We start from the raw sequence: 24,188 nt of genomic DNA, 5'->3' as shown, positions 1-24,188 counted from the left end.
AACGTTCCCAGACAAAAAGTCCAAAGTGGCGATAACGTTACTGCCTCTGGCCACAAACTACCGTTACTTCACATCAGCAATAAGGCGCTTTCCTTTTTTAAAACTACTTGGCAGTTGATCCTCAAGCCATTTACGCGTCGTCTAAAATCCCCCTCAGCTGGAGAATCACAAATCTTTCATTGTTGTTAAAGATGACAAAAATGATAATTTGCCGTAGTAAATCTTGGCATGTCCCATAGCAGACACCGTAGAGCCTGCAGTGAAGGCAGCCCAGCCGCAAAACGGCGACACCTGCCGGCAGGGCTGCGCAACTACACCCACCCTCTAATAATAACAACAACAACAACAATAATACTTTTATTTAAATAGCTCTTATCAAACAAAAGTACAAAGTGCTTCACAAAAGATACACGGCAAAAAACACCATCATTAAAGATGCAATATAAAATACATGTGTTCCTGAGCTTTTGGAGAATTCAAATAAGCTCTTATCTTGACAGCAAAGGTACTGGGACGCTTAAACATTACTTTTATAACATCCCATCTGCTCCTTTGCAGCTGGAACAGCTTCCACTCTTCTAGGAAGGCTTTCTACAAGATTTTTGTTCTGTTCATCCATGGATAGGGTTGGGGTCAGGGCTTTGTGCACAGGGGCATTGTCATATTGAAAGAGGAAAAGGCCAAACACAAACTGTCTAAAGTTGTATGTTGTTGCATCAAGATTTCCCTGGTGTCCCGGTATTTTTGTCCATACAGTGTGCGTCCGAGTCATTTCACTCAGTAAGGCAGGGCAAGTTTATTTGTATAGCATTTCAACAACAAGGCAACTCAAAGTGCTTTAAATAAAACACAACAAAGGGAACCATATAAAAGACATTGAAATAGATTTTTTAAAAGAGTTAAATAGAAAATAAAAACAGGATAAAATAGGAAATCTTCCTGAGCAAAAAAAGACTATTTGAGCGCAGCCCAGGAGGGGAGAGACGATGGGAGGACTCTCTGTCAGCTGCAGGTGCCTCTTTACAGATTCAAGGTGTGCATGTCATTGTCAAGAGGTCTCATTTTCATTTCTGGAGCAGGCCATGTCCCACCTGTAGCCCTGGGATGACAACAAAAATCATTTATTTTATGGCTAACGGGAGGCTGGAGCGAGCAGAGTTTGGAGCCGACTGCTCTGCTGCAGATGTCAAAGGTAAGAAAAGCTGTAGTTACAGTGACAACTGCTGATTTTAGAGACATAATCATAATGTAAATCTAAAAAAAAACAAATGCGACAAACATTCAGTTTAATCACATCTGAATGTCAACATGGCATATAGGAGAAGAGTCTTGATAATTTCATGGTCATGAATGTTCCTGTAGCTTCTGTGTCAGAACCTGACCGCCATGTGGCTTTGACAGGTCCTGTCATCTTGAGGCAGTGATGAACAAACCAACTGGGCCCTTGGCTTCTTGCACGGGGCCCTTTAAAGACAACAATAATAGGCGGCTCTAAGTTCTTTATACCTAACCTAAAAAATGTGTCAGTGTGTAGTAACCAGTGTTTTGATGACGTTGGCTTAGGAATTATAATTTTTGAACTATCCGTCTGACAGATCTGTTCCGGGCGGCGGCGGAGGCGGGGCCTCACCACATCCTGAAGATGTACAAACCAAACGGCAGCATGGTGAACATCTCCCCCCGGCTGGAAGCCAACAGCAAGGACTCGTACTACCAGCTGGAGGTGGTGGCGTCGGATCTTCAGAGTGAGCGACCTCTTCTGTGACACCTTGATCCGACCTGAACAGCAGCACGTTTCTAAGATGAAAAGTCTTTATTTTATGGATTAAGTATTTCTCCACATGCCAGAATTCTTTGAAACAGCATTTAGGGCGATAAAATAAATAAATAAATGTAATGTGACAAAATTATAGTCTTTGAAAACACTTCTTAAGAGTGTTACATTTCATTGGGGGATTTTAGGGGGAAATGGTATTTCTCTAATTATGAGGACAGCAGTTCCCAACCTGCAAGTCAGAATTTCACAATGGGTCGAAGATAAATCTGATTCATGACGAGACAGCACCTGTATCTTAAGTCAAAAAGATCTGCAGCAGCTCACATGTTTATCTATACCTCGCCTCTACAGACAGATGCTCAAAAGTTTCAATCATTTTGTTAAATTTGGACCAAGACCTGCCCCTGAAATCAACGTGAAATCCCATCCTGAAGGTCCTCTTATCAAAATGTAACTCGCCATTATTTCACCAGCTTAAACTCCCTAAGAAAAAGTGAAAACAGTACTTTTAATTTTGACCTATCAGTGATAGTATGAGGGTTTTCGGTGTTCTTTTGTCCATGTGCAGGTGTGGGGATGCCACCAGAGCTGGACAACATGGACTACAGGTGAGTGTGTCCTGGAAAGGGGATTTATTGATCAGGTCTGGGTGAGAAGGACTCACTGTTGATTCCTGTCTCTGCCTTTAGGCTGCATCATCTGGAGAGCAAAGTCATTGAAGACATGAGGAAGACTCCGGACATCATCTGTGAGCTGAAAAGCCAAGTGGAGTCTTTCAAGAGGAAGCTGGAGGTTTGTCACTCTCACCCTGTGAAGACTGTTGACTAACAGACTGTTGCACATTAATTCCTACGAGAATATTTTGTGTTCTTTGTGATACTTTCCTGAGATGTCTTCTTTTAGATTTATTCCATTGGCTTCATATTTCATATATATTACCTGTATTATTGGTACACTTACTTGGCTTTTTATTTATTTACTGATTGATTATATTAATGTTCTGTTTTCAAAATTAGTGGCAAGGCATGTCCTGAACTCCACTAGTGTTCTTACTATCCAAATCTTGTTTTGTGACAATCACAATTGTTTGACATTGCATGTCCTGTGGCTGCTTCACGATAAAAGCCTTCCATGGTTTTGCCAAACAGATGCTTTTAATGTGAAGGAGCGGCATCATTTAATGTGCAGTCTGATTTAGCAGCAAACAACTTTAGTGACAAACAAACTCCCAAAGTACAGAACACTGAACACTATCAGCAGCTTATTTTAGCTCATTAAATAAACTTTAAATAAACTCATTAAAGCCCTTATTCATTAATTAGAGAGGCATAAAACCTTTATGGCTTCACTCTGGTCTGTCTCCTTTCACATTCCACCTTATTGTATAAAAATGATTGGCAGAAACGATAAAGTTGAGTTTTCTTTTCTGTCAGAGTGTGGTGCACCTGAGCTGGATGGGTCTATTCAAGGACGACAGCAAGCAGCAGCTCTCCAAGTTCTCCCCGAAGCCCAAAACGCCTCCGCTGAGCTCGCAGGAGGAACGCCAACAAGTCCGCAGGAAGTTCCTCAACATGAGGTGACCTCGTTGTCATTTTGTGCCGATTTGTTTCAGGACTAAATTAGATATTAATATGATGTTTATGGAACATCTGTATTATTTAAGTTCATTTGTTTTTTGTTGTTGAAAGAATCCAGTTAATTTATTGGTAAATTAATGAATGTAAATAAGTGTTACATAATCACATAAAGTCCTGGCGACTTGATCATTTATTAAATATAATCAACAGGGATTTATGACACATCCTGCGTGAAATCGTCATGAATGTGAATGTTTTTATGAACAACATTTTTGATTCTCAGATTTTTGTCAGGTGAATTTCACGATGAGTTTAACCTGTGTGCAGGTAAAAAACAAAGTGTAGAGCACATTGGAGGTTATGTGTCTTATCTGTGTTGCCATAGCTCGCTGCAGGTGACAGAAGAAGTGAGAGAGCATCTGAAAACTCCCATTTTTGACAACTGGTGAGTAAAAACACACACTCACTGTATCGTACAAGATCCTTCCTGTGATGATTAGTGATGGCATGTCTGACGCTGCTCTCCTCTTCTCGGCTCGCTTATATCTGCTATTTATATGCCACCACAGGGCCTTTAAATTCAACATTTTTGTTCTTTCTTTTCACTTTTATGCAGATGACACACAACTGTACTGTGTGTCAGACGTGATCTCTGTTAAGTCACCTAAATGACTGCAGGGACTCTTCAAGAAGCTTGATGTCTCAAAATGTTCTCAATTTAAACGAAGGATGAAACAGAGGGTCCTTAACATGGCCGTGACACTTAGAAGACCCTGCAACAGTCTCTGGGACCTTTTGGTGTCACATTTGACACATTTTCTCTGGAGTTCATATTTAGAAACCTGTGAGACAATTTTTCTAGTTAAGAAATCTTTCAAAAGCCTGATTTTTTTGTGGGGGGGTTTTGGAAAGTGGTGATCAATCAAATGTTCCCTGTCTTTTCCCCCTGCACTCTGGAATAGTTCACCTCTGATTATCCAATTCAACAGATGTTTTTAAAGTTATCAAGACTCACCAATATCACTAGTGTTTGTTCTTTTCTGCTGATGTTGTATGTTTCGTAATTCTAAATTGTTATTTATGTTTGTTACCATCCTTACCTACTTACACACTGTCAGACTCACATACACTGACTCCTGCCACACCTGCGTGCGGCGTTGTTAACAGGCAGTGGGAGGAGGCGGAGATGCTGGTGCTCCTCCAGGTGATGTTCACCGACCTGGACTTCCTGACGGCGTTCCACATCGAGATGTACGTCCTGCAGAACTTCCTGTTTGAGGTCTACTGCCACTACAACAGCATCCCCTTCCACAACTTCCAGCACTGCTTCTGCGTCACGCAGATGGTACGAACAGGAGGTTTTATCTGAAGGTCGGGCGCAGGAGAGAATGAGTTCTTCTTTGGCAGCTGGATTTTCGGCCAATAATGTCCCAGAAATTAAACACATGTATGAGAAAAGAGAACTATGTACTTTGTCAACTATTTACAAACACTTCCCACATTTGTGTTTTACAAAAATATAACAAATTCTGTATTTTTGAGACCGACAGCGTATTTTCAGAGTAAATACTCGAAGAAGAAAAAGAGAAGATAATTATACATAAATTATGGTTGTTATATAAAACCTAACATGAACTAATCTTTTCTGAAGTTATTCCTGAAGTTTTTATTAAAGAGAGGTGACAAAGATACTGTGGACAATCAATATATCAAACATGACAATAATACAATTTTGAACTGTAACATTTACTAAAATTCAGTATTCAATATAATATTAAACTATATATAATGTTAAATAAAATACAATGGTGCATTTACTACAATACTTTTACTTCACTACATTTATTTTAAAGCTGATTATTTTTTGTATTTTACATAAAAAATATTTGATCAGTTACTAGAATATGATGCATTATGTAGATTTAATTATCTCAAAGTATATAAAGCAATTAAAATGGGATTCTCCTCGTTCTTCTACAGCTTTAAAGTACATGTTAACACATCACTAGTAATGACCCAATAGTATATAGTAAAATATAACTGCACAATGAGTACTTTTAAGTATATTTTGTTCCCAAAACCTTTTTACTTTTACTTAAGTAACATTTGAATGCAGGACTTTTACTTGTACTGGAGTATTTTAAAGTGCAGCAATGTTACTTTTACTTTAGTAAAGGATCTGAATACTATAAAAGTTTCAAACATGCCATTGTGATAGAAAAATATGTGTTATATGTTAAAGTTTAAAAAAGAATAGGGATAAATATGCTTTGATTATTCTCAAAATAGTCATGTTCCTACACTGAGTAGGTATTTGTGTAAATGTCCCATTTTCTCGAGAAACCTGTAACAAGTTCTGCCACGTGACAGAAGCTGTTCGTCTCGTTCTGCAGATGTACGGGCTGATCTGGCTGACGGACCTCAGGAGTAAACTATCAAGGATCGACCTGTTCATCATGTTGACCTCGGCTCTGTGCCACGACCTCGACCACCCCGGCTACAACAACGTCTACCAGGTCACCTCACGTCGCCATTCTGTTGGGCTTTGAACCTGTTTGTCTCGTAGTCGAGTTTGTTAATCTGTAGCCTATGTTTGGTTTATTTCAGATCAACGCTCAGACCGATTTAGCTCTTCGCTACAACGATATTTCACCCCTGGAGAATCACCACTGTGCCGTCGCCTTCGGCATCCTGTCCAAGGTACAGAAAACACCATGCATTAAAGGATTTAAAAAAAATAAAACTAGTCTGATTCGAAATAAAGTATCGTAATAAGGTTGGTGGAAAAAGTAACAGTCCAAACAATACTGCAACATTTGAGGTACAAGTCAATAAACTGTAGTAAAGAGTAAACAAACGTTTGCAATGAACCAAACTACTGATTTTATTGATCAACCCGATTGATTGGGGAGTTTTTCCCTTATCTGAATCAGAGGTCAAAGGATAGAGGCTGTCAAATGCTGTATTGATTTTGATTAGAAATTATGATTGATGTATTGACTGAATATAAACAGACTGTTAATTAAATAAAACTGACTTGACCCGATTTCTTCTTACTGAAAACTGACCTAAATATTTCATAAAGTAAAGGACCAAAAACTGTTGTAGATAACCTGAGAGATGGAAGTTATTTCCAGTGAAAAGGTAATAAATATATTTACATAACAATAACTTTTGGTTTTGGCAGTCACAAAATTTAAGTTAACATTTAATATTATTCAGCAAAATAAGCTGTTTGGCAGTTTTTAATTGATTAAACATTTCTTTGCCTCAGGAAAAAAGTGTGGAAACAAGATAGTATCGAAAGCAAAAAGTAATCTAAGTATAAATTTATCCTGCCATTAATGTAAACAAAAATTGATCCCAGGGCAAAAATTGATCCCAGGGGAACACCACAAGCAATTGTTTCTGATTATCCCTGATCTAATTTGAGGTTATTAACACCTAAAACACATCAATTGCATTTATTTTTTAAATGCAAAGGTATTTTAACATGTTTTAATCATTTACAATAATAAAATGGTTTTTAATTTAGTTTCCTATTTGACATTATAGCAGTTTGAATCAAATGTTGTAAAAGTTGCTTTTGCTTTGCAGCCGGAGTGCAACATCCTGAAGAACCTGAGCTGTGAGCAGTACAAATACATCCGAAGAGGAATGATCAAGTAAGGCCTCGTTCACTTCAGCCATGTTGTTGTTGTGTCGTTTGTTTAGTTTAAAAAAAAACAACATTTTTTTCTTAGATGTATTCTGGCCACGGACATGGCGAGACACAACGAAATTCTCAACAAGTTCAAAACCATGCAGCCGGTGTTCGACTTCACCAACAAGGACCACAAGGAAGTGGTAAAGAAATACACACTGAAACTTGCTTTAAGTGTTATTTTTAGATTTCAGGTCAATTTACCTTTTTAGTTTTCCCTCCACATTAAGACAACAAAATAAAAAAGGAAAACTACCAAACTTCCTTTTTTTCTCATATGTTTGTCTACAAACAACACGATTTTTAACTACCGCCATTTAGCGGGACAGATGTGTGTATGTCTGCTACTTTACCCTCCAACATTTCTATCTTGACTTGTGTTGTCTTTATATTTTTAATATAGTTATATTTAGATTTGCTTCTTTATATTTTTTCCTGACACACCACCTTTCAAATTAAAGAGTGCTTAATATGGGACAATCAAGATTTCAGGTAAAATCGATAAGAAGTCTGAAATGAAATAACACATCAATAAAATATGGCTTGTAAAGAGCAGAAATTCAGCATCATAGCTCTGACAGTGCTGTTTTACATGAGATTCTTATTCTGCATCTGATCCCTGTGTCCAGCTGATGAAGATTATGGTGAAGGTGAGTGACATCTCCAACGAGGCGAGGCCGATGGCCGTGGCCGAGCCCTGGCTGGACTGTCTGCTGCAGGAGTTCTTCAACCAGGTTTTCACTCTCAGTTTACTGATCAACACACAGGATTATCACATGGACAGAAAGCAAAAGTAAACTAGAATAAAATCTGCCTTTACAATTGGAAAAAATCCAGGACCTGACAACTGAAAATCATCCAAAAATGAAATGTTGATTATAATGGCGTATTTAAATTTAAATAAAACCCCTTAGACAGAAGTGTCTGCCTTTGTTGTTGTTGTGCAGAGTGACACGGAGAAACTCAAAGGACTTCCAGTGGCTCCTTTCATGGACCGAGACAAAGTGTCCAAACCGTCCTCTCAGACCAACTTCATCAGATTTGTTCTCGTGCCTCTCTTCACCGAGCTCACCAAGCTCTTCCCCTGTCTGGAGGTAAAATATCACCACTGCTGTTCTGCTGTTTGATAGATGGACACCGAAAGGAAATACTCTGCTACTACATCTGATTCTTTTTGACGTCTACTACATAAACACCACATTGTTTGACAATTTCATAAACACAGCACGAGTAGTTTCAAGTTCAATATTGACCTCATAAAGTTGAAGAAACGTCTTATTTCTTTATTTTGTTTAAACATCACAACATCATCAGATGTAGTTTTCCAGTCATCAAGAATTTTAGACGGATGTTAAAGCATAAATTCTTTTCCCATGTAGTTAAGAGTGAAGCTTAACTTTTAAATCAACGTGGACAAAAAGTGGCGGTTTCTATGAACTACAGATTGTGTCTTACCTTCGTGGTTTCTCTAAGTCTGGTCACGTGAAAAAGCTGCCTGGGCGCCATCACACATCACTGTGGAGCCTTTTATTCTCCATTTATCTGGCTGTATAGCATGGAGCTCTTTGGTTACATGAATATTGATCAATCTTCATTGTGTTGTGTATTAATACTTCAATGTTTTAGGGAGCTGTATGTTATTTTTAACATCTACATGGAAATAAAAAGTGTTTTGGGGCAAAACTCCCAGTAAACATGGCAAAAACATGGAGACTGCTTGAGGATATGTTTAGAAATTGTATCATAAATGTTGTATTTTCATCAGATTCACAGTTATTTGGAGTCAAGGAGAAGGAGAAGACATTCAGTTGGATTATAATCTGCAGGATCTTGGTTTAATGGTGATATTGCCTTTGAATTTTAGATTTTATACCAGGGGAGAATGAAAATCTTATATTTTCCTTTATTGCATCTCTATTCATTGTGTTATAGCAACAGAAATTTAGGTTTACTTACAGTGGATTCTGAAATATGCATAAGATTAAGAAGTTATACCTACTTCATTTTGTTTATGTCATTTTAGGTGTTTGTTTTCTGGGAAGTGCTCAGAAAAAACATGTAAATGTGGCATTTTGGCTGCACCATCTGCTCCTCCTGTGATGACTGATGTGATCAATAAGGTTAATTTAAAATGTCAGAGCTAATTCACGAATGTATTCATTTGAAAGCAAAAATACAAATATATTTCTTTAAAATTGTTAAATGAAGGTTTCTCTTCTTTTAAGATCAGCATGTAAAAATGTATTGTCATCAGGTTTTGGTGATTAAAATGTCACTGTAATATTTCACGGTGTTTGTCGTTATGCAGCAACACATTCTGGAGCCGGTGCGACGAGCCCTGGATTATTACTCCAACATGGAGAGAGCCAGCAAGGAGGAGGAGGGGACGAGCAAAGCATGAGGAGGAGGCGGAGGAGTAGTTTAATACCCAGATTAGTCTAAAACAGATGTGTTAGCTGACAGAGCATTAAATTCAGCAGCAGTGTGTTAGAGGAAGTCATGCAGCAGACCTGCATCATGTCATTAAACGCAGAGGCCACGTCCCCTTTAAAACTAACTGACACACAAATCCAGATCAGATTTGAGGCGTAAAAGATACCTGAATATTCCAAGATTAGGTTAGATAGTGTGCATGAGCAGTTTGATCCAGCTAGATCTCGGCCTATAGCTCAGCTCAGGTGTCAACAGGTTGGTTATTTACAAACGATACCTGGTGTTTCAGTCAGATGTCCAGATGAACCACATCTGGCCCGTGTGTTGGGTCATCGATCCACTTGGACAGAGAAAGACTGAACAGGCATGACGGCTTACTGATCAACTTTAATTTATTTACTTTTAATGTTAAAGTGCAAGTTCAGGATGTAAAATAATTATTAGAAATATTTATAAAACATTTACCATGAAATTAATGCATTTAAACACATCAACAGGATCTTTGGTTTCTAGCCCCCAAAAAGAGGCGGGGCCATGACGTTTTATGAAGCACCCGTGTGTGCCGGTCTGACGTATTGCATCTGAATCATTTTATAAACTGTTGAGTTTCTGAATTTTGTAACTGGTCAAGTTTTAGTTAGTGTCGTTACGTACTTGGGAATATGGCTGCAATGTAAATGTTTGTTGCTATGAGCTTTTTTTTTTTTCTCCAGATTTTCAACAACTCTGCCTCTAACTGGCTCGCTGCCTCTGCTGGATAAGGTTATGGTCAGCCGATCAGAGGGGAGAAGCTGGTGAGAGCTGTTGAAACTGTGGCGGGTGTTGAGATTTGGCTTTTTAAAGAGGAGTACCACCATTAAAAGAAGCCCATGTGACGTTTGTCTGCTTCTCATTGGACATGTTGGTGTTTTAACAGGACAATTTATAAACCAAGTTGTTGTTCAGGTAATCCAGACAGGTCACCTTGTAACCCAAAGTCATGAGCCTAAACAGCGCCACCTGGTGGACAATTAAAATGCTTACATGCTCTGTAAGAAAGTGTGATGTTAAAGTCTTTATTTTCCTACCCGACTCAACACCGACTGTCTCTACCAACAAGTCCTGTGCGTCTCTCACAGCCTCTGAGACACAGTCCTCCTCCTGTTGATCAAACACAGTGAGCCGCACTGTTGCACTGTTTATTCTGACCCACATCCACCTACAGGACATTACTATATATCTGTGACGTGTTGGGAAAAACAATGAAAGACACCAGACTTATACTTTAAATTACCCAACATAAAGTAGTTTTGAAAGATTAATCTTGATCGATGTGAATCTAAGTGACAAGAAATGTATAACGTCCATATTTTTTACAATCAGCCCATTTACAACAAATAAAAGTGCTTATTTTTAATTTCTTGTTATATATCAAAACAACAAAATGTTTCATCACTAACACTTTGAAATCAAACTTACTTTATAAATTTAGGAAACGCAGTATTTCCTGTTAACATTGTGACGATCAATAAAGTTGTAGTAATGAGGTAACTGAGTGTCTTTTAAAGGCTAAATAAAAAGCATCAATGTGAAAGATACAATGTCGTCTCTGATCACATTAAAAGAAGAAGCAAACTGAACCGTGTTTCACCGTCTGAAGGTAAATTCAAAGTTTTATTTTTTTAAATCACTTTCATTCCCAAAAAAAAAAATAGGTTTTAAAAACAAAAGTGCAAATATGTGATTTCTGCATCTGATAAATATTTAGAGTTAAAATTAACCAGGGCTCAACATTAGTGTTTAATTAAATAAAAAAAAAAATTAAATACATACAACACAAGTTATTTTTTCAATACATTCACTTGGCATTTAAAAACAAAACTTTATCATTCGCTTCAACAACAACAACAACAACAACAGCACAGAGTGAGTTCTCGATGTGTTTCCCAAAACTAAATCCCCTCACAGTTCAGCAGCTGGGAGCTCTGACCTATAAAGTTTTTATTACACAGGAAATGAGCGAGGAGATAAAAAGTGTACAGTCAAGTAGCAGGACTTTATTTTCCAGGATCTTTTTGTGCATTTTAATATTTTTAAGTTCTGGAAAGGATCGCGTTTGTTTCCTTGGATCATTTTCCAGACCTGCGTAGCAACACTTCAGTCCTCATCTAGTTATTTTTCCTTCATGTAAGGATCTTCCTGCAGCTGCCTGACTGACTGTAAGCGTCTCGAGGTCTCCAGTGTTTAGCTTTTCGTGTCACTTACAGCAGCGTTACAGCAGCGCTGTGTTGTTTTTGTCAGTTATGTAATGAGAGCTTATCGTAGCATTGGTTACTTGGCTGAAAAATGTTTAACGGATGTCAACTTCATTCCTGGTTTTGAAGCTATTCTCTTCTTCGTGAGCTTTCTGAAAGCCCACTTCTAAAAGCCGACAATGGTGAGGGAAATCTTTGGAGGCGATTCGAAGCGGCAGTCCTCGATCGCACGGTGAGAAACGACAATTTTGATCTAGAAACCGCTTTTTGCTACCCACCACCTACAAGCAAAATGATCAGGTCACATGTTTAGAACCGGATTTACTCCGTCAACTCTGACCAACTTAAACTACAAGACAGCACACGAGAGCCAAAGGAAACGCTGATTTAGTGTTTTTGTCGCAGCATGCGGTGCTTTGATTTGAAACATCACTGCGCAGATTAAAAAACAGGGATGCTGATTCCAACTTAATGAGGTAAGGAGCGATAACGATCCAGTTTAACAGATCGACGCATTAGAAATTATAGAAACTTAATCTCACACAGTTTGACGTGCGGCGCACCTGCACGTCCGCTCGGATCAAACACACCGTCAGGCTCTTTACAAACCCTCTGATTAAATTAACACAAGATACCAAAACACGGTACTGACGACGAGAATGTCTCCTGACACTTCACTGCTACGGTAAAAACGACATTTAGTGTTTGTGCCTTCGGGTTTAAAGTAACAGAATCGAGCTGAAAGGTGCCACTGATGCATCAAAATGAACACTAATACAGGCAGCGTTAATTTAAATATGACAGCAACACATAAACAAAACACAAATGTTAGCCCAAAGTGCAGCAGACTCAGAGTTACAGACAGGGGCGGAGTGCTGCTGAGCTTCAAACACTTAACTCACAACTGGTCCCGTTTATTTTAAAGCCTCAGTGACGCCCGAGTACCATTTAATCACAAAAGACTCACAGTTTCTGATTCCTACAAAGGTCTGTACCTTTCACAGATTTTCACCTCAAGAGCAGATTTAGTGACATTTTCTATCAAATATCAAAACCAACCTTCTTCCAGCGTGCTGTATATTAGCAGCACTATTACAGAATATTAGATAATTAAAAAAAGGTGCAATTTAAACAGACTTTTGTACATTTAATCTTAGTTTTGTGAACTTGCAATTTTAAGTTTGCACCTGTGAACTCTGTGTTGGAGTCTGAACATTTAGTTTTCTGCCCCTGAACTGAGCTGAAAACAATTAATTTATTTGCTGACTGACAAAAAGATTTGTAAGTTCAACAGTATAATTTTTTAACCGCACCTTTTTCGACTGAGATGATAATCTATACCCGTTTCAGACTGATTACAAACAAACCACCATGTGTGAGCTGAGAGTCCTGCCTAAGCTCACAACCTCGGTTTGTAGAAGCTTTTCCAGACTTTATTTTCATCAGTGTAAGATTAATAGACATTATCAGTTTCAAATAACTTTTCTACAACTTGCCAGACTTTCCAGGTCTGTGCAGACACCCTGTGATTCCTTATTTATGCCTTAACTTTGTATTTAAGTTGCAAATACTGCTCTCAGTGTTTCCCTTCAGCGTGGCCTTCTAAACGTTTGAACTAGCAGCACTAAATTAAACAAAAGACAGCGGGTGAGTTGATCAGGATTTCAGCTGCTGCTGCTGAAAGAACCAGAGTTTGGCACTCTGAACATGAAACGTGCTAAACTCTCTTTGCGTTGTTGGCAACATGTGACAGCAAAGAAAAAGAAGCTCTCTACTTTTTTTGTTCCTCTCTTTTCAGTCTGCGAGCAGCTCATCCCCTGAAATGTTAAAACGATGTTTACACTAAAGTAGAAGCACGGAGGACACGTGGAGCAGTGCTGCGGAGCTCACTACAGGGATGGGACTTGCCTGTCAGGGAGGGGGGGAGGGGCTTTTCACGGGCTGCAGTACAGTAGCGTCGCACCGGTTTCACCTATTTACACCGTCGCTGCAGAAAAGCTCGTCTTGCTAGTTGAACATGATGGACTCTGGATCCTGGTTCATCATCTGAGCCATGTGCCGCAGAACGTCCTTCTTGGTTATGATGCCCAGCAGACGCCTGAACAGACACACAGAGAGGGAAATAAACAAGGTCAGAGGTCAGCTCAAGTGAGATGTGCCGATGCGGGAGCAGAAAGTAATTTACCTTCATGGATGTATTAAAGTCAGCTCGGAGAATACAGGCTACACTGACGTCGATCACTATCTAGCTCGAGCTCCTCAGCTGCTTCTTTTCCCACTGATCAAGGTTAATGATCAAAACCATTTCAGCTAATCCAGCATCTCACGTCATCATTTCATCGGCCAACCAGATGGTGCTGTTACACCTTAAAAAAACCTTTTCCTTAATCAATCAAATATAATAGTAATCTCTGGTTCCAGATTCAGTTATATAACAGGTGTAATACTGAATATATCTGCTTTCAAGACGTCACCCTTCAGGAACTTTTTTACTACTTTATAACACTTTTCAAGACAAAATATGAATCAAATAAAAACAAAAATAAGATCGATTAATCATGAATCCAGGTACAAAAAAAAAAGTTGTTTTGTGTTTTAAAACCAAAATGGAAAAATATTGATTTTGATGTTTAATGTGTCCGATTTGTGTGTTGCACTGCAGCCGATACACTTGGGTGAGGGCGTTGCCTGATTAAATGTAATTAAGAGGAGCTTGAACATTAAACACAGGCTGGTTTTGAGTTAGGAAAACAGGAGGCTCAACGTTCAGCTTGTAAGTCACTGGCAGCTGGAACAGGAGCGCCTGAGAATCCTCCATTAAGATTTCTTCAGTGATGGTACACCGCAAACACGGACTGTTAGTAGTTAAATCGGCGAGCTCTATATTAACGAATCATACACGGATTAAAAGGTTCAGGTAATTTTCGTTCAGCCTCTCTAGACTGTGTCGACCTGATCTTTATTTTCTTCTGAGATGGAAGAATTTAGAAGTTGCGCGGTGTTGCAGAGAGCCTCCAGCTGCAGTAACACATGGATCAAGCAATGCGTGAAATCAGGAGCGTCAGACCTCATCCAGCCGGAGGGAACGACCGCTGACCTTCCAGTGAGCAACGCAACCCACAGTAGGTCTACCAGAGAGGGAGCGGGGGGCTGGAGCGTACAGGGCGAGGGAGAGGAGGTCGCAGGAGCGCATACAGCTGTTGCAAACAACAGGTGCACGTGTAGAGCAGCCAGTTAGTTTGAAAACCAGTAGGGATACAACGCCGGTCACAGATAGAATGAATGAAATCTGTCACATTTTATAGAATATCTAATATGTTAACTAAATACAGCTGAGTGTATTCAACAAAAACAACTATATGATTTTTAAAATGTAGGTTTTACATTTAGGAAAGTTTTTATTTGTGGTTTACTTTGTGAGTCTTTGTTTTTAGGGGTCAAAAGGGCCACTGTGATTGGTCATGATGGGAGTCTTGTTATTATGAAAAGTGCAGATAACTTCTTTGGACAGATATTAGACAGTGAATGTTGAGGCTTGTGAAACCCAGCGAGTGTCTTTCCCTGCGTGCCCCGCGCTCCGGTTCTTACCCGCTCCGGGTGACGAGACACTGGCGGAGGCCCAGCTTGCGGAAGATGTCCACCACCGTCTCCATGGGCGTGTGGTCGGTGACGGTGAAGGGGCTGAGGTTCAGGATGCGCCGCAGCTTCAGCGGCTGGGGGTTGCTGGCCGGCAGCTGCGGCGCGTCCTCGGTGAAGTAGACCACCGAGCTGCTCACCACGCCGTCCTGCTTCTGACGGGCGTTTTCTGTGGATGGACAGCGGGGGAGAATTCCTGTGTTTTCTAAAAATGTGTGTAAATTTTCTTGGGTAATGCGTCCCTCAACTGGTTTAACCGACTTACTGATGGCGAGGGTGAGGTCCCGCCGCTGAACGAAGCCGATGAGCCGCTCCGACTCTCTGGACACGACCACCGGGAAGCCGTTGTAATCGGTGTCTTTGATCAGCGTTTCGATGTCCTCCACCGTGGTGGTGTCCTGGGTGAGCACGGCCAGAGGGGGGTCGTTCCTGCGGGGCCGCATCACGTCGGTGGCCAGGGTGCGGTGGGTGAACTCGTCCCTGATGTCCAGGTAGGGGTAGCCGTTGAGCTGGATGTGCGACTCGTAGATGCCTTCTTTCCCGAAGGCGTCCGCCACCCACTTGCTGGTGACCGCGGCGGCCATTAAGGGGACGATGTACTCCAGACCGCCGGTGAGCTCGAACATGATGACCACCAGGGAGACGGTCATCCTGGTTACCCCGCCTGAAGGGACGCAATCACAGCTGGTTTATTACAGGAGAGGTTCAGCCTTCAGAAGCAATATTAATTTATGACCTGCGTCCGCTCACCCAGGCAGGCGGCGGCTCCCACCATGGCGTAGAGTCCAGGTGTGACACAGTCTGCGCCGGGACGACACCAGTTCTTGAAGATGATCCAGTCGTGATGGTGGTACGCCATCTGCTCCACGGCGATCCCCACGATACGTCCTGCGATGGCTCCAACCGCCATGCTGGGAATGAAGAGACCCGACGGGATCTGGAGAGGAAACAGAGCCGTTAAATATGAAGCAAGGGTCACAAGAAGCATTTGGTGAAACAGCGCAGGTCAGACCCAAACCTGTTTGTAAGGAGAAGCCAGAATCGTGGAGGTTTTTGGCAAATAAAATAATTTAAATACCTGAAAAACCTGAAAGATTTGTGTATTTCCACCGTTTGTCGTCACATTAATTCTTCATCTTCCTCTTCCTCGTACTGACCTTCATGCCGAAGGTGAAGATGGTGATGACGATCTTGAAGACGAGGGCGAGGGCGAGCTGCCACAGGGCGTTGTAGACCCCGGGTCCCGCCGGTCGATCGGGGATGTCGTCCACGGGCCGACTCATGTTGGGGTTATTAATGTAATCGCAGAGCTGCGACGACTCCAGAGCGCCGCAGTCGTTGAAGAGCTCAGAGATGAGCTCGCTGGTGCTGCAGCGGGTGTACGGGTTGGGGAACGCCAGCACGGCCGTGATACCGGTAATGGCGATGACCTCCAGGACCGGGTACTTCCCCAGCTGGGTGGTCTTCCTCCGCCGGCACCAGGCGATGTTGGCCCGGATAAAGAGGGTCCCCCAGAGGCCGCCGAACACGCCCAGCAGGATGAACGGGACCAGCTCGGCCATGTACCACGGCGTGTGGTACTCCACGTAGAACAGCACCAGGCGGCTGTTGCCAAACGGGTTGATGGAGCGCAGCGTGAAGGCGGCGACCAGGGCGGCGAAGAACGAACGCCACAGAGTCTTCAGAGGGAAGTAGTAACTGACCTGCAGTAGAGACGGAGGACGGGCGAGCGTTTTAGAGGAATAAGGGCCGACTATCGGAGGAGAAAAGCGGCAAAGAAAGAAAACACCATGACACATCCTGAACGCAGCAGGTGAACTTGAGTAAGCCGTCAACAAACCTCTTCCAGGCTGAACAGAACTCCTCCGATCGGCGCGCCGAACGCCACCGACACTCCAGCTGCTGCCGCCGCTGATAGCACCTGAAAAAAGGTCAGAGGTCAGGGTCAGCAGCAGAATCAGCCCTTTGAAATTCGGCTTTAATCTTTCTTAAATCTGAAGGTTTTCTGAGATTAAAGCAAAACTTCTGCATAATCTTCTGCCTCTAGTTCGATGCCCGACCTCGCCGTCGCTCCTGTCCCGATATTTTCACATCTAACGCAGTGAATTAAGAGCTTATTTTGACCAAACCAGAGCTGGTGATTGGTGTAACGGTGAAAAGACTAACAAAGTGTTTTATTTAGTTAGAGCCTGAATAAAGTACAATGATCTGTGAGGTTAAAATGACCGTATTTGTCAATGGAGTCTGGTGGCTTATTACTCTTTAACAAAACCATTTCCATTTGTAACAATCTGCCTCTCAGTGGCAAAAACAAACACGTTTAGCTGCCGTACAATGACGCTACGGTCCAGAAGGATTACATTGCAGCCAAGTCTCACAGCTGCGGCGCTCTCACTCAATACTGGACAGATTTCAACATTTTTGGTCTCCAGTAATGATTTAGACACAAAAACGTGGGAAAAATAGAGAAGTTTCCCTTTAACAGGATTCCATAAAACCAATTAAGAGATGGAAATTGCATCGTTGAATGTTACATAAAGTCTCTGCAACATTTTCTATTTTGTTTGGACATTTTTAATGTTCCCATGGTACTTAACTACACCCCTTCTTAAATAAAGTTGTTTAAATTCATTATTAAGTGTTTCTTGTTAACTCAGTCGGATGGATTCGCCTTAACGTGAGCGTCAAACACTTTATTTACGTGCTGACAAATATGATAGACCCGCTCCTGCCGACGCTGTTTTATCTGTTAGCCGATCGGCCACCCGGCGTACCTCTCGCCGCTTGCCCTCGTTCTTGCTGTACTTGGAGAAGAGGCTGCAGAAGAGGTTTCCGCAGCAGCAGGCCACGTGGACCAGAGGGCCCTCCTTCCCCAGGCTGAGACCGGACGACACCGCCAGGACCAGAGTGACCGTCTTGATCAGCAGGGTCCACTTCCCCAGGTATCCCCGGATGATGAAGCCGCTGAGGATTGTCTTGATCTGCACAAAAACCCCAAATAATAATATCTGTAAATATGTTTTACTGTCCAAAAGAGGAAAATGACCAAGACTGTAGACCTGCATCAATCCTGGTAGCGGGTTTCTCTCACCTCGGGGATCCCTGAACCGCAGGCGTACGGAGCGAACACTCGCACCAGAGACACCGCCAGGAAGGAAAACAGCAGAGCCCACAGAATATAAAGGAAGTAGTTCAACAGGTACGCCCCCGCTCCCTGGAGCAAGTACAGCCACAAAATCTTTGTTATCAGTAGATAATCACTCTTCTCCCCTCACTGCTGCCCACATAACAAACACTTAGTGAGCAGTAAACTGAAATTTCAGACACTTATAAATCATTGTTAAATCTCATCATCCAGGAAAGATCTTCAATAAAACCGCTTTTAAAACTTTCTTATACATTTTTATTCTTCATTTTCTGTTTTATTTTGGTGAAAGTCTGACCTCGGAGTGGCCGGTCATCAGCTCCGCCCACTTCTGCCACTGCGGACACTTGTCTCGGTCGTCGAAGGTCGTCTCGTTGGACGTCCAGCAGCACTGCTCGTGGCTGTACCAGAAGGCCGACAGACACACACCCTCCTTCAGGTCCGTCATCCAGTCCACCGCCAGGTCGATCACCCCGGCCAGCGTACCTGGAGGTTAACAGGACACGTCAGCACACCTTAAACGCGCCGCTGACGCGAGTCCAGTCCGATCTTTGTGGCAACGAAATAAAATATCTTCTGCTGAAAAGTTACCCGTTCTCCCCCGACCTACCTGAGAGGAGTCCGATGAGCAGCATCACCACCCATCCTGACCAGGCGTCCAGCAGGCTCTTGATCAGCTCCCAGATGGACTCTTTGCTCTTACTGGTGATCTGTTAGACAACAACGAGGACAAATGAATTCACGCTGACTACCGCCCGGGAAACCACTGCTTACACTAACACCACACAAACATTGGGACTTAGATGAAGATCAGATCACATTTTATGACCAATTTAGGGCTGTACACGTCAGAGGTGGTGCACGTCTCGAGCAGCCGGGGGTGAAGTGTCTTTATCAGAGACACGTTGGTGGATGCGTCTCCCTCACCAAAGGCACATGTCTCTTAGCCACTGTGCAATCACCACAGCAGCTCCACTTTCCTACTAAGGGGGAGCAAAGACTTCCCCTCGCTTTCACCACCAAACTCACGTCTTACCCCCTTTTCCCGCATTTGTTAACGCTCCTAATGTGTTTGCTTCACCTTGCGTTTGTCTGTCTGAGCAGGGCAAAGCGGTCCTGGAAGAACCGGTTTGTTTGTTTACAACTTTACATTGTTTCTCGGCAGATGCAGAGAATAAAACTTAACAAAAGGAAACAACTGCTGATCAATTAGAAACATTAGCAAACCCACATATAAACACACAGTACAAACAGAAAGCGTGGTCAAACCTTGCGGTGGCGGTCTGTGTCTCTGGATTTCTCCCTCAGCCAGTCGATGGTGTGGAAGTCTTCATACGTGCCCACGTCAGGAAAAGGCTCGTCCAGGAAATCCATCAGGTTCCCGGCTCCATTCATCTCCTCCGTGGACGTGGCGGTGCTGACGCCTGCCAGAGGGGAGTCACGTTTAAACATCACTATAACTTTGGGACTTAATTACTGTAAACGAACGACGCTGTGGAGGAGTCCGCCAAAGTATTCTCCGTGTTTGTGTTTCTCCACATGAAGGCAACACTTCCCAGCAGCCTCTTTGCTTTTTGTGCCACGCTCTAAAACACAGATGCTGCTCATGTGTTTGTTCCCCACAGCCTCTCTCTGAAGCACTCAGGCTGGAGGGGGAACCGGTCGAGAGCTTTAAACACCCCCCTACACACAACACGCAGACGGGGTCTACAAAAAGGCCCAACATGTTGCTCCTGAGAGGAGCTGAGAGGTTTTCATGCCAGACGGGACATTTTAACAACACTTATTGAATCAGTTCTCACGTTTAACATCCTGGTACAAGTTCCTCACAGAGAGAAGCAAGAAACAAACTCATCAAACATGCAACAAAAAATCACCGGCAGAACTCAAATCCAACTTTCAGACTCCCGTCATTAACCTCTCATCACGCTGCCGCTTCAGAGGCCCTCTGGCCAAGAACAAAACTTAGAAAAACTATTTTATTCCCACTGCGATATCCATGTTAAACAGACTGACACCTCGTTTTAATGCAGCTTTGCACACCTGCTCTTATTTATTTATGGAATTAGTTGTAAGTCTTTTTTTAGTTTTTTTAAAATTTAATTGTCAGGGAAACTCTTTTAAATCCCATACTTTTATAGGAGAGCCTGTTCTGATTTTAATTATTTATCCATTTTTCTTTTAACTGTATTTAATATCTTAAGTATCTTTTTACTTGTCGGATGTGTTTTGTTGTCTTTGCTCTACTGAAAGCACTTTGTGACTTTGTTTTGAAAGTGCCATCCATCCATCCAAAAACATAATAGTAACACACAGAGGACATTTACTACTGCGAGTACTTTTGGTACTTTTAGGTAGCCTGCATTTTGCTGATAATATTCATATACTTTTACTTAAGTAAGTTTTGAATGCAGGACTTTTACTTGTAGTGGAGTATTTTCTTAGTGTGATATTACTACTTTTACTTAAGTAAAAGCATCTGAATACTTCTATTACTGCCGGCTTTCATGTCTACTTTGACTTTTAGACTAGTGGACAGAAGATGCCCAAAATACACATTGAATACAATAAGTATAAAATAAATACACAGGTGTTTAAATTACTAAACTTTGTCTATTTGCGTGTGCAGATTTCTCCTAAATTCAAGAGATAGCATTAGATACTGCCTCATTTGAATAATACAACATAACTTTTCAGAAAACCTGTAATACAGTTTTGTTTTTTTAAGTGAGTAACATGAGTTTCCATCAGGGGGAATAATTTAAGGTGAGGTGGAAATGGTTTATTTACACATTTAAAGGGTTGAAATGTAGATAAACAATCACTCGTGGGCTAAATACTCCTTATTATCGCTCAGAAAGAAGTATTAAATTTGCTTTATCGCACATTTCTTCGTGCAACAGCTGCAAATGAGCACCCAGGTTCTAGAAACAGTGAGTGCTGCAGACAGGCTGCTGCAGCATTAGCCGCTTTAGCTTAGCTCGCTAAAGTCGCTCTTTACCTTCTCCAGCCTCCATGTTTCAGTCCGTCCTGACGGCTGACGGTGGGAAACGCTTCTTCTACAACAACAGCTTATAAAATGTCGACTCTGTGAGGCATTTTAGCTCCGGTTCAGAGGGGAAAGTGGCGTTAAATGTCACGAAATAAACAGTCAGCGTCAGAGACTGATTCCCACAATGCACCTGTTCAAACTGTGCATCCGGCATCCACGAGCTCAGGTTGTCCCCGGATGTGGGAATCTGGGAATAAGGAAAAAAAAACTATTTAGTATTTTTAAACTTTAGGTTTATAATTAATCAATTAAGGCGAGACACTGAAGACAAAACATATTTTTTTGCACTAGTCAATTTTAGGATTTGGAGATAATTTGCTTCCATCAACAGTGGACAGTAACTAAATACATTTACTCAAGTACAAATGGCAGGTAGCCTTCTTAAAATTTACATTTTATGCTACTTTATACTACACCACATCTCAGAGGCAAATATTTTTACTCGTTTTAGCCTACAATGTTCATACCTTTCCTGTCAGAAGCCATGTATCTCCAAATGTGGTGATTTTGAAATAGATATTTTCTGATAAACTGAAAAATAAAGTATTCCTTTGAAGGAGGGAAAAATTATCCTTAAGCTAAATAAACTATTAAAACCGATAGATCAGCTGGAAACAGGGCTGTTGAATAGTTTACTGTTTGTGCAGGACAGCGATGCTACTTGTGATGCATGTGATGATCTTATAGAATATAATGCATTGCTGTAGATTAAACCCAACAGAATATTAAAGAGTTGAACACATACAGCAGCAGTGAAATGCAACATAGTGCAGCAGGAATATTAGCCATGTTAGACAAACTGCTCAAAATGATGGATAACACTTCACAGCCTCTGCACAAACTACTGGTCAAACGCTTTCAGATGGAGACGCCCTCCCTCATGCTTGACGGCCACATCCCTCATGTGTTTTGTGTAAGCTGTGTTTGTTTCCTAACTGTAATTGTGTGTGTATTTTAGGTAAACTGATGCAAACTGTGACACCGATTTCCCATCGCGATAAATAAATTATACATCCATCCATCCAAAAATACTGTAATAGTAAAACGCTGACAGGGAATCTGAGTACTTAATAGTATTATACTTTTACTTAAGTAAGTTTTGTTGCAGGACTTTTAGTTAGTGGATTATTATATTTTTACTAATATTTTGCTCCAAGAGGCTTTTTTTCTGGACATGATAAGCTAGCGAGCCATGCACATGCCCAAGAACCATGAAATACAAAAATTTTCGCAATGCCTGAATTATGTGCAATGCTTGGTGAGTTCTCGTATGTCTAGGCCCCCAAAATAAAGGTAACTTTGCAGAAAAAGAAAGAAAGAAAGTAAGAAAGAAAGAAAGAAGAATAATTCCTTCAGTTCCAATAGTGACATGTTTCGTGCTCGGGCCCTAAATATGTCCCCCTCACACAGAAGGCCAATCAGGGCCATATCATCAGCACACTTCCTGAAGTGAGTCCCAGCTTGATGACCCCTCCCTCTTCCTCCTGCTCTCCAATCACAGCGAGCTCCACTCTGTCCATAAATTTCCTTGTTCCCTCCCCTTCATATCTCCAGTTTGAAGATGGGTGTAACCAACATGTGGTGAAGTGCAGTTGCAGTTTGATTACCTGTCAAACTAGTTGCACCTCTGAGGAAGTGAAACGGCGGTGAAATGGCGCAGAAAGGAGTTCAGCTGGACCGAGCAAAATTCTGCTGTCCGATCTGTCTGGATCTGCTGAAGGATCCGGTGGCTACTCCCTGTGGACACAGCTACTGCATGAACTGTATTAAAAGCTTCTGGGATGAAGAGGATGAGAAGAAAATCCACAGCTGCCCTCAGTGCAGGCAGACCTTCAAACCGAGGCCTGTCCTGCTGAAAAACACCATGTTAGCAGATTTAGTGGAGGAACTGAAGAAGACTGGACTCGAAGCTGCTCCTGCTGATCACTGCTATGCTGGACCTGAAGATGTAGCCTGTGATGTCTGCACTGGGAGAAAACTGAAAGCCCTCAAGTCCTGTCTGGTCTGTCTGGTCTCTTACTGTGAGAAACACCTCCAGCCTCATTATGATGTGGCTCCGTTAAAGAAACACAAGCTGGTGGAGCCCTCCAAGAAGCTCCAGGAGAACATCTGCTCTCCTCACGATGAGGTGATGAAGATGTTCTGCCGTACTGATCAGCAGAGTATCTGTTATCTCTGCTCTGTGGATGAACATAAAGGCCACGACACAGTCTCAGCTGCAGTAGAAAGGACCGAGAGGCAGAGAGAGCTCGAGGTGAGTCGACAAAACATCCAGCAGAGAATCCAGGACAGACAGAAAGATGTGAAGGTGCTTCAGCAGGAGGTGGAGGCTATCAATGGCTCTGCTGATAAAGCAGCGGAGGACAGTGAGAAGATCTTCACCGAGCTGATCCGTCTGATGGAGAAAAGAAGGTCTGATGTGAAGCGGCAGCTCAGATCCCAGCAGGACACTGAAGTGAGTCGAGTCAAAGAGCTTCAGGAGAAGCTGGAGCAGGAGATCACTGAGCTGAAGAGGAAAGACGCTGAGCTGAAGCAGCTCTCACACACAGAGGATCACACCCAGTTTCTACACAACTACCCCTCACTGTCAGCACTCAGTGAATCTACAGACTCATCCAGCATCAAGATCCG

At 42.0% G+C, this 24,188-nt stretch overlaps 2 protein-coding genes and 1 pseudogene across 6 annotated transcripts; 2 read left to right on the top strand and 1 right to left on the bottom strand.

The window, feature by feature from the left end:
- Positions 1 to 1,025: 1,025 nt before the first annotated feature.
- Positions 1,026 to 10,466, top strand: LOC123971774 (high affinity cGMP-specific 3',5'-cyclic phosphodiesterase 9A-like). 4 transcript variants are annotated; one of them, XR_006825288.1, is made up of 15 exons: positions 1,026 to 1,192; positions 1,596 to 1,745; positions 2,346 to 2,385; positions 2,467 to 2,569; positions 3,211 to 3,353; positions 3,740 to 3,799; positions 4,522 to 4,699; positions 5,748 to 5,870; positions 5,962 to 6,054; positions 6,952 to 7,019; positions 7,098 to 7,200; positions 7,687 to 7,791; positions 8,005 to 8,151; positions 9,081 to 9,177; positions 9,366 to 9,489. XR_006825288.1 is itself a non-coding variant. In XM_046050803.1 (14 exons), exons 1-14 carry the CDS (start codon positions 1,105 to 1,107, stop codon positions 9,456 to 9,458), a joined length of 1,494 nt encoding a protein of 497 aa, XP_045906759.1. In that variant the 5' UTR covers positions 1,026 to 1,104; the 3' UTR covers positions 9,459 to 10,466. The 4 variants fall into 4 exon arrangements, 3 of the variants coding, with proteins under 3 accessions (XP_045906759.1, XP_045906778.1, XP_045906766.1); XM_046050803.1 differs by lacking the exon at positions 9,081 to 9,177 and having other exon boundaries at positions 9,366 to 10,466; XM_046050822.1 differs by lacking the exon at positions 9,366 to 9,489 and having other exon boundaries at positions 9,081 to 9,188.
- A 188-nt stretch (positions 10,467 to 10,654) lies between these two features.
- Positions 10,655 to 21,708, bottom strand: LOC123971549 (H(+)/Cl(-) exchange transporter 4). 2 transcript variants are annotated; one of them, XM_046050444.1, is made up of 12 exons: positions 21,507 to 21,708; positions 19,775 to 19,929; positions 19,116 to 19,215; positions 18,804 to 18,991; positions 18,452 to 18,574; positions 18,135 to 18,341; positions 17,201 to 17,281; positions 16,518 to 17,063; positions 16,111 to 16,297; positions 15,626 to 16,024; positions 15,313 to 15,529; positions 10,655 to 13,822 (listed from the first exon to the last, which is right to left on the bottom strand). In XM_046050444.1, the coding sequence occupies exons 1-12, from the start codon at positions 21,520 to 21,522 to the stop codon at positions 13,732 to 13,734; spliced, it is 2,310 nt and encodes a 769-aa protein (XP_045906400.1). In that variant the 5' UTR covers positions 21,523 to 21,708; the 3' UTR covers positions 10,655 to 13,731. The 2 variants fall into 2 exon arrangements, with proteins under 2 accessions (XP_045906400.1, XP_045906394.1); XM_046050438.1 differs by lacking the exon at positions 21,507 to 21,708 and having other exon boundaries at positions 19,775 to 20,070.
- Positions 21,709 to 23,208: 1,500 nt separating this feature from the next.
- The window catches only part of LOC123972947, a 2,946-nt pseudogene continuing 1,966 nt past the window's right edge, over positions 23,209 to 24,188 (top strand).

This window comes from Micropterus dolomieu, linkage group LG01 (genome assembly GCF_021292245.1).
Source record: "Micropterus dolomieu isolate WLL.071019.BEF.003 ecotype Adirondacks linkage group LG01, ASM2129224v1, whole genome shotgun sequence".
Lineage (NCBI taxonomy): Eukaryota > Metazoa > Chordata > Actinopteri > Centrarchiformes > Centrarchidae > Micropterus > Micropterus dolomieu.
The sequence above is the reverse complement of the archived record's forward strand: the minus strand, read 5'-3'. Positions and strand labels throughout refer to the sequence as shown.

Bases quoted from the DNA above. Each gene is read 5' to 3' on its own strand.
- LOC123971549 (XM_046050438.1), bottom strand. From the start codon at position 19,957: ATGTTTAAACGTGACTCCCCTCTGGCAGGCGTCAGCACCGCCACGTCC. The intron at 17,282-18,134 runs GTACGCCGGGTG...ACCTTTTTTCAG, and splicing joins ACGAGGGCAAGCGGCGAGAG to GTGCTATCAGCGGCGGCAGC. The intron at 15,530-15,625 runs GTAAGTCGGTTA...GTCCATCCACAG, and splicing joins GGACCTCACCCTCGCCATCA to AAAACGCCCGTCAGAAGCAG.
- LOC123971774 (XM_046050803.1), top strand. From the start codon at position 1,105: ATGACAACAAAAATCATTTATTTTATGGCTAACGGGAGGCTGGAGCGA. The intron at 4,700-5,747 runs GTACGAACAGGA...CTCGTTCTGCAG, and splicing joins GCTTCTGCGTCACGCAGATG to ATGTACGGGCTGATCTGGCT. The intron at 7,201-7,686 runs GTAAAGAAATAC...CCCTGTGTCCAG, and splicing joins ACAAGGACCACAAGGAAGTG to CTGATGAAGATTATGGTGAA.